This window comes from Leptidea sinapis, chromosome 20 (genome assembly GCF_905404315.1).
Source record: "Leptidea sinapis chromosome 20, ilLepSina1.1, whole genome shotgun sequence".
NCBI classification, from domain to species: domain Eukaryota; kingdom Metazoa; phylum Arthropoda; class Insecta; order Lepidoptera; family Pieridae; genus Leptidea; species Leptidea sinapis.
Genome location: NC_066284.1, coordinates 7,149,126 through 7,164,248, shown reverse-complemented (window position 1 = coordinate 7,164,248; position 15,123 = coordinate 7,149,126). Strand labels below are relative to the sequence as shown.

At 38.8% G+C, this 15,123-nt stretch overlaps 1 protein-coding gene across 2 annotated transcripts; it reads left to right on the top strand.

Moving 5' to 3' along the window:
• Positions 1–3,829: 3,829 nt before the first annotated feature.
• Positions 3,830–13,125, top strand: LOC126970170 (gamma-glutamyl hydrolase A-like). 2 transcript variants are annotated; one of them, XM_050815947.1, is made up of 7 exons: positions 3,830–4,130; positions 4,765–5,094; positions 5,170–5,220; positions 6,700–6,932; positions 7,838–7,944; positions 10,155–10,252; positions 12,139–13,125. In XM_050815947.1, the coding sequence occupies exons 2-7, from the start codon at positions 4,865–4,867 to the stop codon at positions 12,413–12,415; spliced, it is 996 nt and encodes a 331-aa protein (XP_050671904.1). In that variant the 5' UTR covers positions 3,830–4,130; positions 4,765–4,864; the 3' UTR covers positions 12,416–13,125. The 2 variants fall into 2 exon arrangements, with proteins under 2 accessions (XP_050671904.1, XP_050671905.1); XM_050815948.1 differs by lacking the exon at positions 3,830–4,130 and having other exon boundaries at positions 4,709–5,094.
• The last annotated feature ends 1,998 nt before the right edge of the window (positions 13,126–15,123 follow it).

Genomic DNA, 15,123 nt, shown 5'->3' with positions numbered 1-15,123 from the left:
AACAAATCATTTCTAAAACAAGCTTTTATTATGTTCTTGTTGATAATAAGAAGTAAAAATAAAAAAATCAAATAAAAAAACCTGATAAGTAAAATATCATTATAGCTACATTGCAATTTATTTATTTTTTTAAGACGTGGGCCGTGCAGGCCGCAAAGACTACGCAACAACAGTCGCGGGTCGTCTCCTAAGGAGACTCAACCTGGGACCGGCTGTGTGCTTCTGGGAAAGAGAGAGGGTGCAGATTAAGATGAAAGATGAAAAAATGAGAAGAACACACTCGACGGCGAGTGCGGTAATGTATTGTGTAATGTATGAATGTGTGTATGAATGTATGTAAGTGGTGTAAATGCATGTATGTTTGTAGAGTGTGTTTAAGATTGTGTAAGTGATGTATGTCAGTCCGTGTGCGAGTGTGAGTGGAGTGAAACGATTACAGGACGAGGACTAACGTCTCTTCTGGTATCAAAACAATGTGTGTACTTGGTTGTATCTAATTTGCGGGCCGCTGGCCATCGTCAGAGTGACGAGTGCCAGCGGTTTGCGGCGGTTGATCGCGCCTACGCCTGCGAAGGCGGTGTATGCGCGTCTGTGTCAGTGTTTGTGTCGGTGTCGCGTTCGCGATGATGGTGTGGTCATCAGGGTCTACCGTGACGTGCCGGGAATGACCGGGGTGTACCCACATGCCTTCCTAACCAAGATGTTGGGATGGATAGGCGCCTTGTCAGTGTAGCGTCGCGAAATGTCTTTAAAGTGTTGAGCTATCGTCGGAAGCTCAAGATCGCGGTGAAGCTCCACGTTTCGGATGAACCACGGGATGCAAACGGTGCAAGTAACTCGGTCGGGTCTGTGCGAATACGACGCTTGTGCATGACAGTATGGGCCGTACGATGGTTTTGTAAAGCGTCACTTTGTGTTCGAATGGAAGTTTGCTTCGCCCACACACTGGATATAGGCGACTGAGGACAAATCGGGCTCTATCGATATTTTTCTTGAAGTTCAAATTGCTGTTGATGTCATTAGTATTTATAATCGTTCAACAGTACCACTGCACTCTTGGTCGGGTTTACTTCAATCCGACATTTTTGAACCAGTTGCCTAGTTCATCGACGGCTTCTTGAAGCACTTTAATGTTCTTGCTCAAGGTTGAGCGGTTGGAGCCAAAGTAGAGTGCTGTATCGTCAGCGTACTGAGTGAGCTGGACTCAGAGAAACTTGGGAATGTCGCTCGTGAAGAGCGAGAACCGGAAGAATCGGATTTGATGAGGTTCATTCAATTTTATACCTAGCCGGAGTGATACGCGTATTGACAATGTCATATTGTCAAGTAGCGTTCCAATCGGCGCAGAAGGCAACTCTTGTATCTAAAAGCCCGACTCATTTTGTGTCACGACCGAGACGATGACGAAGACGCGCACGCTCTATTCTGTCAGTAGATGTGATCAAAGGATCATCAAAGGCTGAGTTATAAGTGCGTCCCATGCTTTTTGACTCTAAATACACTTTAAATAGTCTGGAAAATTTTGAGTAGGTATTATCAATATTTTGCCAAACATTGTTAGCTTAGTTCACATGGTACATGAACGGAATGAACTGAAGATAGAAATGCTGGTGAAGCATTGATGATGATATTGATAAATCATATCACTCGCGAACGCTGCGCCCGCCAAGATCGAGGTGGTGGCCTGCGCGTGCTGCCTCGCGGACCAAGTGGCCTCGCCGGTGGCTGACGTGGCCTGCGCTCAGAGACATTTAAGTGTAATTTACATTCATCATTTACAAATAATCGTTGTCGCTTGTGGACATCGCTATCATTAACTTATATTCTCCTGTCGCTTCAATCATTTTCTAGTTTCTTTTTTGTTCATGATGTTCCGACGAGTAAAGGACAGTAAAGGTCCATTGATTGCCAAAGGACAAGGGCTTCAGTACAACAGGGTTCGCCCTGGTACCCTGAAATGCAACGTTAAGTAAAAGTTTGTGTTTTAAACTTGATACAGGTTCTTATGACGAAACCAAGAACTTTAGAGGATTTGTTTATTATGAAATCTATATGTTTACTAAAGGTCAATTTTGAGTCCATGATAACTTAGTCTTTCTTTCTATTAGTAAGCACGAGTACTTTATTTTAAGATTATAATTGAATTATCGTTTCCAGAAAAAAATGTCATTGCAAAGCACTTTAATAATTATAGAATCTATCCCAGTCTGGTTGTAAAAGATGACAATCATCTAGTGATTGGACGTTCCTGCATATTTTTTTATCATTGGCATAAAGCAACAATTGAGATGGCGAAAAACATGATGAAATATCATTAAGAAATATAGAAAATAAAAGGGGACCTAGAAGCGAGCCTTGAGGAACACCAGATGGGTTGAACATCCATCCAAAAGGGTATCCGTATATAGTAACTGCCTGTGATGTAAGATGAAAACCATCGGAACAATTTTTCAAGTTTTCCAGCGTTGTAAAGCTTCTGGAGTAGGATATTGTGGTCAGTACGGTCAAAACTCACCTTAAAGGCCAGCAACTGTTTTTTTTGGAGATGAGGAAAATAGAAAGGCCCTAGAAACGGGGCCCATATGTCGGACCCCCTACCGACTAAAAACCTCCTCTATGCTGTCAGCCCTAAAGGCTTTTACAGCGACTTAAGACGTGGGCCGTGGAGGCCGCAAAGACTACGCAACAACAATCGCGGGGCGTCTCCTAAGGAGACTCGAACCTCAGACCGGCTGTGTGCTTGGGGGAAGGAGAGAGAATGAAGATAAAATATGAAAAAATGAGAAGAACATGCGGGCGAGTGTGGTAGTGTATTGTGTAATGTATGTATGTGTGTATGTATGAATTTATGTATGTATGTATATAAGAGGTGTAAATGTATGGGTGCATGTATGTTCCTGTTTGTTTCTGTTTGTGGAGTGTTTTTGTGGTTGTGTATGTGGTGTATGTCAGTCTGTCAGTCAGTCCGTGTGCGAATGTGAGTGGAGTGAAACGGTTACAAGACGAGGACTTACATCTCATCGGGTATCAAAACAATGTGTGTCCTTGGTTGTATCTAATTTGCGGGCCCCTGGCCATCGTCAGAGTGACGAATGCCAGCGGTTTGCTGCGGTTGACCGCGCCTACGCCTGCGAAGGCAGTGTGTGTGCGTCTGTGTCGGTGTTTGTGTGGGTGTCGCGTTCGTAATGGTGATATCGTCATCAGGGTCTACCGTGACGTACCGGGGACATCGTTATGGATTAAGACTATGGTGAAGCGGGGTATACCCACATGCCTTCCTAACCATGATATTGGGATGGTTAGGCGCCTTGCCAAAGTCGCATCGCGTTATGTCTATAAAATGTTGAGCTATTATCGGAACCACTTGCATGGTGCACTAGCTCGGTCGGGTGTGCGCGAATACGAGGCTTGGGTATGACAGTATGGGCCGTATGATGGTTTTCTACAGCGTCACTTTGTATTTGAGCGGAAGTTTGCTTCGCCCGCACACAAGTAGGCACAAGGATATAGGCGACTGAGGACAAATCGGGCTCTATTGCATACCGTATCCATATGTTTCTTGAAGTTCATATTGCTGTTGAACGTGACTCCTAAGTATTTGTAACCCTTCACCCATGGTATGTCTGTTTCATACAATTTAATGATATCGGTCGGTTGTTTTTTAGCTCGGATGCTATTCGCGTTACTGAGGAGCACCGCTGCACTCTTGGTGGGGTTCACTTCAATTCTCCATTTTCTGAACCGGTTGCCTAATTTGTCGACGGTGGCTTGAAGCACTTTGATGTTCTTGCTTAAGGTTGAGCGGTTGGAGCAAAAATAGAGTGCCGTATCGTCAGCCTACTGAGCGAGCTGGACTCTCGAAACTTGGGAATGCCACTCGTGAAGAGCGAGAATAGAGTGGGAGAGAGGAGTGAACCCTGTGGCACGCCGGACCTGATGGGTCGGGGTGAGGATAGGTTGCCCACTACTCAATATCGGCTCGTATGGTGTGCACGAGCCTGTCTGACACTGCCAGTTGATACAGCTTGAATACTTAGCCGTTGTGTCATACCTTATCGAAGGCCTTCGTGACATCGAAAATCACGGAAGCCGTGGTAGCGTGGAATTGATGCCGTATGAGGATGTACTCGGTGAGTCGGTGAGCCTGCTGGGGACACGAAATAGCGGTTCTGAACCCGAACTGTATGTCGGGTATCAGGTTAAGCTCAGCGATATAATAATTAAGATGCGCGAGAATTAGTCTTTCGTATAGTTTCTCGATTGAATTATTTAAATTAATAGGCCATTAGCTACTCGGATTGGCTTTAGGTTTATTGGATTTTGGGATGCCGATAACAATCGACTCCTTCCGTTGTTCGGGGAATGCGCTGTTAGACAAAAGAATATTAAAAATGGTAACTAATAAACTTAGAAGAGGGCAGGATTTTAAGAACCCTATTGCTTATAGTATCGGGGACCAGCAACTCATCTCTTGGCACCTGTTGTTGTGGATGTCCATGGGTGGTTACCTCACCACTCTCCATCTTTGAGCCTCTTGACTGATTGACCATTAAAAAATTACTAATGAAATCGTGTTGTGCTTGTTAGAATAATCATTAGACGTACTACCAATAGTCTTTAGTGAACAATACCAAGTTAAAACACGCAGCAAACGCATCATGACTGTGAATTATAATAATGATATTACAAATGAATAGTAATCCGAGTGATAACTGACCAATATCAATTTAACAAATGTTTATTTTAAGATAATGTTTTACGTAGGTATGTACAACGAGTCACGGAGAGATACTATCGATAATAGATGATATAAAAGCGCTGCATTAGCCGGTTCTATGTTAATTTGAAATTAGAACAATTCAAAATGAAGCATTGTTTATTTTTGGCAATTTGTGCGTTCGTACAATGCAAGGCAGCCGTAATAACTGATGGCAAAATTATTGAAGTCAATGAAAGACCCATTGTTGGGATACTTTCTCAAGAGCAATCCTTTTATCTGCATGGTAAATTTCCCGAAGAGAATTATACAAGCTACATTGCATCATCATACGTAAAAGATGTGGAAAAATCTGGTGCAAGAGTTGTTCCCATATTGTAAGTATAAGAAATAGCTTATAATTTCTATTTGCTGATTACTTCTAGTCTTAATGGCATTTTCTTCTTTTTTAGAATTGGCAAGGATCGCAGCTACTATAAAGAATTAATGAAAAAAATAAATGGGTAAATACAATTTGAGTATTATGAAAACACAATTCATTTATAATAATAATCTTTATTTGCGAAAAACTGCCACCAATTTGTTTTACAAATACAATAGATATGAACAATTAACATTATATGAATAAAAGATAAAACAATACAAATGTTAAAAAGCAATAAAAAAGAGGGTAGGATTATTTTAACAACGTAGAATGATAACAAACGAGGCAGCAGCGCGATTCGCAAAAAGGAAAGTTCTCAGCAAACGTTAGGACGTAAATTCCTAACACTGATATTATGATTATGATGACTAATGATGGTATTCTGATCCTGTAATCTCTTCTGCATTTGGTCAATTGTTGCAAATACGTTGTCATCCTAAATGACACTGGAATTAAGACTGAAGTTATTCTTTCCATTCTTGACTACTACGTTACTTATTTGCTATAAGAATTATATAAGTGCAACTTAACAAACTTGAGCGCCTCCAAAATTTTTTATCGTATGAAGATCAACTGGCGGCCAATGCACCTTCGCCGGAATACACATATCCTGCATATGGTGTTCCATATTCTATTCCATCTCTTGTCGTCTTCATATCTTAAAGATCGTTTTACCTTTACTATTCTATCAGATCTGCCAACAATCTCATCTTACACTGTCATCCTCATAATACCTACTTCATTTTATGAATGTGTTTTGCTGTAACTGCAGTGAAGTTGTGGAATAGTTTGCCATTCTATATTAAGCATGTTCAAACATAAATTCTTTCAAATTAATGCTTTCCAAACACTATTTCAAAAGCTATAACAGATGATATAACTGTCGTTGTGTATAATATTATCAATTCGAAGTTATTGTATTTACTAGTATTATTTTTTAATTATTTTTGTATTATGTATAGGTATGTTAATTTACTTGTTTTATTTCTTAGATTAAACATAAGTAATGTATGTAATATTATTAAACTTAAATTAAGTTAAAGAATATTTACAGACGTTAATTTCATGATACCTTTTTTAATAACTTATTGTATCCTGTCTGTTTTTGGGTTGTCTGGTAGAGATTATCGCTTCAAGCGATAAGACCGCCCATTGATATGACTGTTACTTAAGACCTCTTTTACAAATTTTTATTTAAATCTGGATGGTATGCAATAAAGTGTGTATCTATCTATCCATCAACCTGACCGCTACATACATTATGAAAATTATGATTAGTGAGGGATCACAAACTATGGGTTGTTATAACAGCCTTTAAAGGGTTTTGTAAATCTTGTTGTATATTTAATTCAAAATCAACGAGGCATAATTTAAATAACTAAATCTATATGTATCTCTTAATATTACATTGATATTTTGGATGTTGGTCAAAACTCTGACTATAAAGTTTGTGGCTTAACAACAAATGGAAGAGTGAACGTGATATTACAAAAATCTTTTATATTTATTCAGTCAGTTTCTCAGTCAACTCCCTCTAACTCGTTTGTCTTGTTCGTAGCGTTCTATTTCCGGGTGGCGCTACCTTCTTCAACCAATCTGATGGCTACGCTGACGCCGCTCAACATATTTACGAGATCGCTCAAGAGTTGAACGATGCCGGAGATTATTTTCCAATCTTTGGAACTTGCTTAGGCTTCCAACTCATTATAATTCTGGCATCGGGTCGGGGCAAGGTGGAGAACAGAGCGGATTGCTATTCGTACACTAACCTGCCTCTAATATTTAGCTCGGGTAAGAAAAGTTTAAGTGTTTCGTATTTATTTATTAGAAATCAATGGACTATTATGGGGCTCGCACGATCAACAGCTTTGAAGCTGATTGTCTAATATTTGGGATACCTGGATAATAGGAGATATCCTGGAGGATGCCTCGTGTAGATAAGAAAGACGTTCCGAATTGCTATTTTTTCCTACATTTTATTACAATCCTTTGCACAGGAAGCTGGCTAGATTAAGGGTACCACAACGGCGTCTATTTCTGCCGTGAAGTAGTAATTAGTAAACATTACTGTATTTCGGTCTGAAGGGCGCTGTAGCTAGTGAAATTACTGAGCAAATGAGACTTAACATCTTAATACGTCTCTCAGAGTTTTTGGCTTTTTGAAGAATCCTGAGGGTCACTGCATTGTAAAGAGTAGGGCATATCATTATTACTATCAGCTGAACGTCCTGCTCGTCTCGTCCCTTATTTTTATAAAAAAAAAACAATCTAGCTCTAGCTAATAAGCAATTAAATTTAAATTAATTTACTGAGCACAGTAAAGCTAAGAAAGTGTTCTTTGACACTATTCATATTGTCTCTATTAAGGGAAAGACACTATGTTCTCGTGTTCTTTGCACTTAGTACATGTTACTTTCACTGTATTACACTAGCTTTTTACTACACTAGTTCTTTTGAGTCTTTTCACCTAGTCCCGTGTTGTCGATGAGCTGATAGCCTCACGCGTTTACGTGATGGCGAAGTCTCAAGCCCATCAGCTTCCGAAAATTCCGAAATCAGTCCAAATTAAATATGTTTAATCAGATCGGTTCTCCGAGAGAGAATGGCCGTCGATCCTTTCCCATAAAATGATAATAATATGCATTTGGAAGGAATTACAATTATTTTAACTTTTATAAATACCTATCTTTTTCCAGATTTTCGCAGCAGTAAATTGTTTAAGGATGCGCCCGAAGACGTTGTTCAGATTCTAGCGAATGAGGATGTCACAATCAACGTTCATAGATATTGCATCCTAGATAGTGTACGTATGACCGGATAGAATATGACACAAATGTCAAACATTGCTGCCCACGGTGCCGTAAATCATCGGTAAGGCAGGTATAGGTACTTGTGAGGTGTCACTTGATGGTTGGTAAGCGCACACAGATTATCTTTGTTCTAATTGCTATCGTTTACCAAGTGCGTGCGTTTTGAATGCCAATGATCGCTTGACTCAGCGGTTGATTGACGTTAATTATAATTCATGAAATGGTTCTAGTGCTCGAAAAGTTGTTCAACGGGTTAATAAAATTATGTTTTTACTGCAAATATGCCAAAACTCGCCCGTCACGAACTAATGTGTTTTCGGTTTCATATTATGTTGTCCAAGGCTGTCCAAGGAAACTTCTGCCAGCTCAGCCATTCCGCCAATGCACAGGAAAGATGACTCGCTGGCCCCTGAAGCGTAAGAGAAAACTGATCTCCTGGGCTCCCTCTTCGCGTCCAACTCGTCTCTGGATGACCAAGGTGCACCACCACCGCAAATTCCGCGGTGCGAGTCATACATGCCGGGGGTAAAAATCCGGCAAGGCGCGATTTTCACCTTGGATATTTATCAAATTGAGCGGGCTCGATGGCATTCCCCCGATAGCGCTGCGGACATGTGCTCCGGATCCGGCGCCGGTCTTTTCTACTCATCAGGCTTAGGCCTCAGGATTAGTCCCGAAATTATGAAATGTGGCTATAGTGCACCCGATCCCTAAGAAAGGTGTACGCTCGGATCCGTCCAACTACAGCACCATTGCCATTACCTCCATTTTCTTAAAAGTAATGGAGTCGATCATCATCCGCCAGCTCTTGGGATACCTAGAGGAGCACCAGCTGATCAGCGAATGGTCTTCTTGCATATCTCACCTATAAATGGGCGCAAGTGGTTGAGTCGAAGGGAGAGGCCTTGGCGGTGAGTTTGGGCATAGCGAAAGCCTTCGATCGGGTGTAGCATAAAGCGCTTATAGCGAAATGACTAACCGAGAGGTTGTGCAAAATGGGTCACTAGCTTTTTGGTCTATCGGAGCATCAAGGTTGTTATGAAGGGTGCATGCTCCGACTTAAAACCCATAAACGCTGATGTCTTGCAAGGCGGCGTGCTTTCCCCCACACTGTTCCTTCTTTACAATATATCTATGATATTCTGCAAATCAGCAGTATTGCTATGTAGAAGACAGCACAGGGTATGTTTCCTATACCGGCCGTATTAACATGTCCCGGGATACCGTCGACGAGAACTGGAACAAACTTGTGTCTGAAATCGAGACTATGCTTTGCAAATTCTCGGAATAGGGCCGACAAAATTTAGTCCAATTCAACCCCAAGTCTTTATTTATCGTATTGACCGTTTGCCCCCTCTTATATAAAAAAAAAATATGTACGTTTATTCAAAGTCGGCAACGCACTTGTTATTCTTCTTGAGAGTATGGGTTGCGGTGATTACATACTATAAGATCATTCCTATCGCAAGAATATTGTCCAGATGAAGGCCCGGCACGGATAGTATGCGGAGCGCAGAATAACAAAATAGGGCTTTATTGATTCGCTATGCATTAGTTTCACTCACCGCTCCGGTAAGATCGGGGTCTTTGTAATTTTTTGATAAGTATAACCATTGGTCACGTGTTATGAAGCATCTAACATTGTAACTATCTAGTATAAGTTCAGCGCTTTATTTATCACATTAGAAATATTAATTGTAATGACGCTTGTGAGTCTTCCAAAACTCATTGGAACTGTATACACAGAAGTGGATGCAATCTTGGCTTGTTTTTTTTATTTATGAAAATAAAGGACGAGACAAGCAGGACGTTCAGCTGATGGTAATTGATACGCCCTGCCCATTACAATGCAGTGTTGCTCAGGATTCTTGAAAAACCCATAAATTCTGAGCGGCACAACAATTCCCCACGTCACCTTGAGACGTAAGATGTTAAGTCTCATTTGCACAGTAATTTCACTAGCTACGGTGCCCTTCAGACCGAAACACAGCAATGTTCACACATTACTGCTTCACGGTAGAAATAGGCGCCGTTGTGGCAACCCATCATAATCTAGCTGGCATCCTATGCAGAGGAGCCTGCCACTGGTTAGTATAATTAAGTGTTTTGGATTTAAATGAATAAATAATTTGGGCTTTGACTATTAAGCATGTAATAAGAGTGACACTCAACCAGCCGCTTAACATATTTTATATTATTTTAGAACTTAGAAGCCTACAACTTGACTGTGGACTGGAGACCAACGTCGTACGGATATGATGACAATGGTATTAAGTTCATTGCCACGTATGAGCATACGAGGTGAACACTTTATCTTAAACATTATAATAGTTACTAGCCAATAATAACACAAATAAAATTTGAAAACAACATTTTATGAACGATGCGAGACTCGAACCCGCGACCTCTCGCGATCCGTACGAGCGCTCTTACCAACTGAGCCAACCGTTCGAGTGACGTATTGTTGATAAAATCTTGTATACTTTGTTCAACCTGAGAGTTATCATTAATATTTCAAAACATCAAGAATTATTTCGTAAAATATGCTCCCTGTTGTTATAATGAAATTGTTTCACAGCAGTACTGTCAAACCGTGTGTCAATAAGTTCTCTCATAAAAAATATGTCCATACAAAACAAATATTAGAAATAAAAATATTTATGGGTCCCAAATCAAAATACAAAATATTCTATCTCTCAAGTTGGACTAAACTGCATTCGATGAAGTAATCCTCTCTAAAATCCTTTTAGGAGTTCACAGAAAAAAACATCAGGACATATGGATTTATATAAATTAAGATTTATGCATTTGTTTGTGACGAGGGTGATTTAACTAGAATGCCATTTTTATATTTTTTTTATAAAATACGAGAGCGGGAGCGCTTTTGTGTGCAATATCAATATTTGAAGTGCTTCGTTAAGTGCGCTGAAAACTGTATTTTGAGAAAAACTCTTATTCCATGTTATAACATTAAGTTGTAGTTTAATATAGATTTTTAATGAGTTAATTTTAATTGTTTTTTTTTTTTATTATTTGATCTTTAATTTATGTAAAGTTTATTATTATTAATTATAAGATTATAGTGCATTTATAATATGTAAAGATGTAATAAGGGTATTTGTTATGATTTATCTTCTCAAAAAATCTGCGTTACGATTCGGTGGTAGCGTAAAGCATTTAACTTACGCTTCAAATATCTCATACCTACCTGCATACATTTTTTTTTATGGAATACTAGGACAAACGAGCGTACGAGTCACCTGGTGTTAGGTGATCACCGCCGCCCACATTCTCTTGCAACACCAGGGGAATCACAAGAGCGTTGCCGGCCTTTAAGGAAGGTGTACGCGCTTTTTTTGAAGGTACCCATGTCGTATCGTCCCGGAAACACCGCACAAGGAAGCTCATTCCACAGCTTTGTAGTACGAGGGAGAAAGCTCCTTGAAAACCGCACTGTGGAGGACCGCCACACATCCAGATGGTGGGGATGATATCCTAACTTGTGGCGTGTCGTGCGAAGGTGGAATTCGGCGGTGCGAATTAAAAATATTTAACTTTATCTTTTTTCGAGAATGTACTGTATTCAACATATTTTTTCACATTATCTGGGTGGTCACATATACGGGCGAGACGCTTCAGGGTATAACGATCTAGACTCGACTTTCGCCTTAAGGCGACACTAAATGCCAGCGACCTTGAGCGATATGAGTTCACGGCTGCCGGCCCGCCATCTATGTAACAAATATTTTCAAAATTCTTGAGTGGAAAACGTAACATTTAAACAGGTGCAAACAGTTTCGATGCTAACAATCCTCGTTATTCATTACTAATCTGAATAAATGTACCTACACAATAAGTACTAGCTATAAGAATAACTAGGCTGAGAGTAGTACTAAAAAAATGCGTCATGCCATGCCAAAAACTTGTTTAACTGCAAAAAAAAGTGGCTGTTCAAAAAGGCTTTGGAGTGTTAACTATAACCAACAGCAAGCATTAGCAACCTTCAACTAAGACTAAGGGCAACAGTATTAAGTAGTGTTCTTAGCTCCAAATGCTATATTTTCATCACAAATCTTGTCTAAAAACACCTTGTTCGCGCGTTTTCTGCTTACCCTTCGCCTTAATAATGTATACATCCTGTGTTCCTTGCAAATAACCAAGTTGTAATAACGAACATAAAATTTTAGGTATCCATTTTACGCGGCGCAGTTTCATCCAGAGAAGAGCTCCTTTGAATGGAAGTTGAATAAGAATTATGCTCATTCAATGAACGCCGTCAAAGCAAATCGATACTTCATGGACTTCTTTGTGGCGGAATGTCGTAGAAGCACTCATGAGTTTGCAGACGCTGCTGAAGAGAATGATTATTTGATATACAACTCACCAGCAGTTTTTACTGGAGTGCTTGGAAGTGCACATCATCAATGTCATTTCTTTGAACCCAGGGGTGTAGTGTCTGGTTAACCTAAAGAGAATTTTTTTGAAGTAAAACTACATTAGGCGCGACTTGGGGTAACTTTTTTTCTTAGGGATTTTTTTCTGACGGAAGTAACGCTCAGTAAAAATGTCAATTGAAACGATTTTCTTAGGCCGTTATAATTTTATAGTTTTAAAAAAAACATTTCAATATGCTCAGTAATATTTTTTGAAGATTTCCAAGTGTATAATTTGCTTATTTATTAATAGAAATAGAAATAGAAACACTTTATTAGCATACAAAAAACACTCACACAAAAACACAACAATTTACAATATTAATTAAAATCTTAAAATACTAAATTAAATACGTAACACTATTATAAAGATTAAAAAACTACTTTTGTAATAAATAATATATGAGATATCAGAATTTTTCTGAACTTTGCGGCATTCGTTAATTTGTTTTTGGTTTTTTCGTCCATTATTAGGATAGGCAAAAGGTTCGAGTCCATACGGAATATTAGTTAATATTCAAATATTCAATAACAACGTCATATTAATATGTATATAACCTTCAATTTCTTATTATAAATTATTTTATTTAATGAGTGAATATTTTAAAATGTGCGAATTGTATTAATGAATTATAAATAGAATATAAAATGAAAATAATAATCAGTCAAATAAAATGGCGGAATCCCAGGAACATTTTACTCTTTATCAATAAATAAGCATAAAAGTAAAATCAGGAACCTGATAATGACCTGTTTGATGAATGAAAAGTTTAAGTGTTTATTTTCTGATGAATAATAATATCAAAATATAACATTATATCATTCTTTGTAAAATATATAAAATCTTACTTGATTAAATAATATTATTTATTATAAAGGCATTCTTTTATTTAAGGTAGAGAAAATGCCAACTTTGTTCAAAAGATGTAGTTATATCGTTAGCGTTTCCGAGAAAAAAAATCGCAAAAAATCTAACAAAGCTGCACAGTAATACCTACGTGAGTGCTTAATTGGTAACAAGGCTTTATTTAATGTAATATATTAATGTATCTGTTAATTATTCCTAAAGTTAGTTAAAGTTTACTTCAATCGGGCGTAAAGATTACACGCACACACTTTTTTTTTATTTATGAAAATAAGGGACGAGGCGAGCAGGAAGTTCAGCTGATGGAAATTGATACGCCCTGCCAATTACAATTAGTGCTTGCTCAGGATTCTTCAAAAATCCCGAAAATTCTGAGCAGCACTACAATTGGGCTCGTCACCTTGAGACAAGGTGTTAAGTCTCATTTGCCCAGTAATTTCACTAGCTACGGCGCCCTTCAGACCGAAACACAATAATGTTTACACATTACTGCTTCACGGAAGAAATATGCGCCGTTGTGGTACCCATAATCTAGCTGGCATCTTGTGTAAAAGCAGCCTCCCACTGGAAATGATAGATGATGTGAATAAGGTGTTTATTTAAAACTACCCGCTAATATATTTGGGAATCACTGTGCTCGCGACTTTCACCGCGGCCCTCTGTGCATTTCAAAATGACCGTAAAATCTTTCTGGACAGCTTCAGCTTTACAGCCATTCTATTTTGATTGTGAGTGCCTTCATCGTGTAGCGCCCTGAAAAATACCCACAATCAGACAATAATTTCAAAATGTTCATTCCGTTCTGAGTGCCAAGTGTGAGATTTTTACACGCTTTTTATTAGCTTCACCTGTATGTATGTTTGTTTGTGACCGACTCATTTGAGCGCGATTTTGACCCACTTTTAACGGCCAGATTCCTTTCAAACTCCGTGGATTTATCTGGGACTGATGACAATACATTAATTTGATAAAATTATTCCATTTTTCAATTAGCAAAATTAGTGTTTTGTTAATTTATATAACTTTTTCATCTATCGTCGATTAGACAGGAATTGATGTTCATTTTTAATTTATTATTATATTACTATTATTATTATTTCACTATCTATTCAACCACAGCGTGTTTTTTAGTTTTTTTAGGCTACTTTTATTTATCTATTCGATCGCGTACAAGTTAACTACAATTTGTATGGCATCGAAAAAGCGCCATCTAGTGAAAGTAGAGGAAAACATCATAGACGCCATACAAATTGTAGTAAACTTTTATGTATGGAGGGTAGATGTAAGGAGAAGCATCTGTGTGTACGAAAAAGTGTCCGTCAAAATGCGTTTTATTAGGGGGCGCCACAGTAGCATCAGGGTAAATCTTAAAAGAAGCGGAATTTAAAATAACATTAATCACTCTATACATCTCACCTATAATAATTCTTTAATGTTATGATCATGTTTTTGTGCCCCAGAATAACTCGCAAATACTTAATTTTCTCAAAATGTGTTATTGGCGTATTTCTCTGAACTGAACGCCAATACTATATTCCATGTTTAGATGCATGGTTAAGCTCAAACATGGTGTTGATATCGGAAACAATCCGTTTTATAAATTGTACATACTACACCAATAATTGTTTTAATAAATAACAGATTTATGCAATACATGTTTGTTTTTTCAACACACTTGTGTTGAAAAAGTGCGTATGAAACTCCTTAGCAACTGGCCCACTAGACACTGGGCTGTTTTTCGCCCTCGCCCACGGCTCGGGCTGCAACCCACAGCCTCGTGTATAATAGTGCCTATTCACAATCGGCGATTGAACGTGAGCACGAGGAGGAGGGAGGGCTTATTTACTTCAAGTCGCGGATCATCGTCATACGGC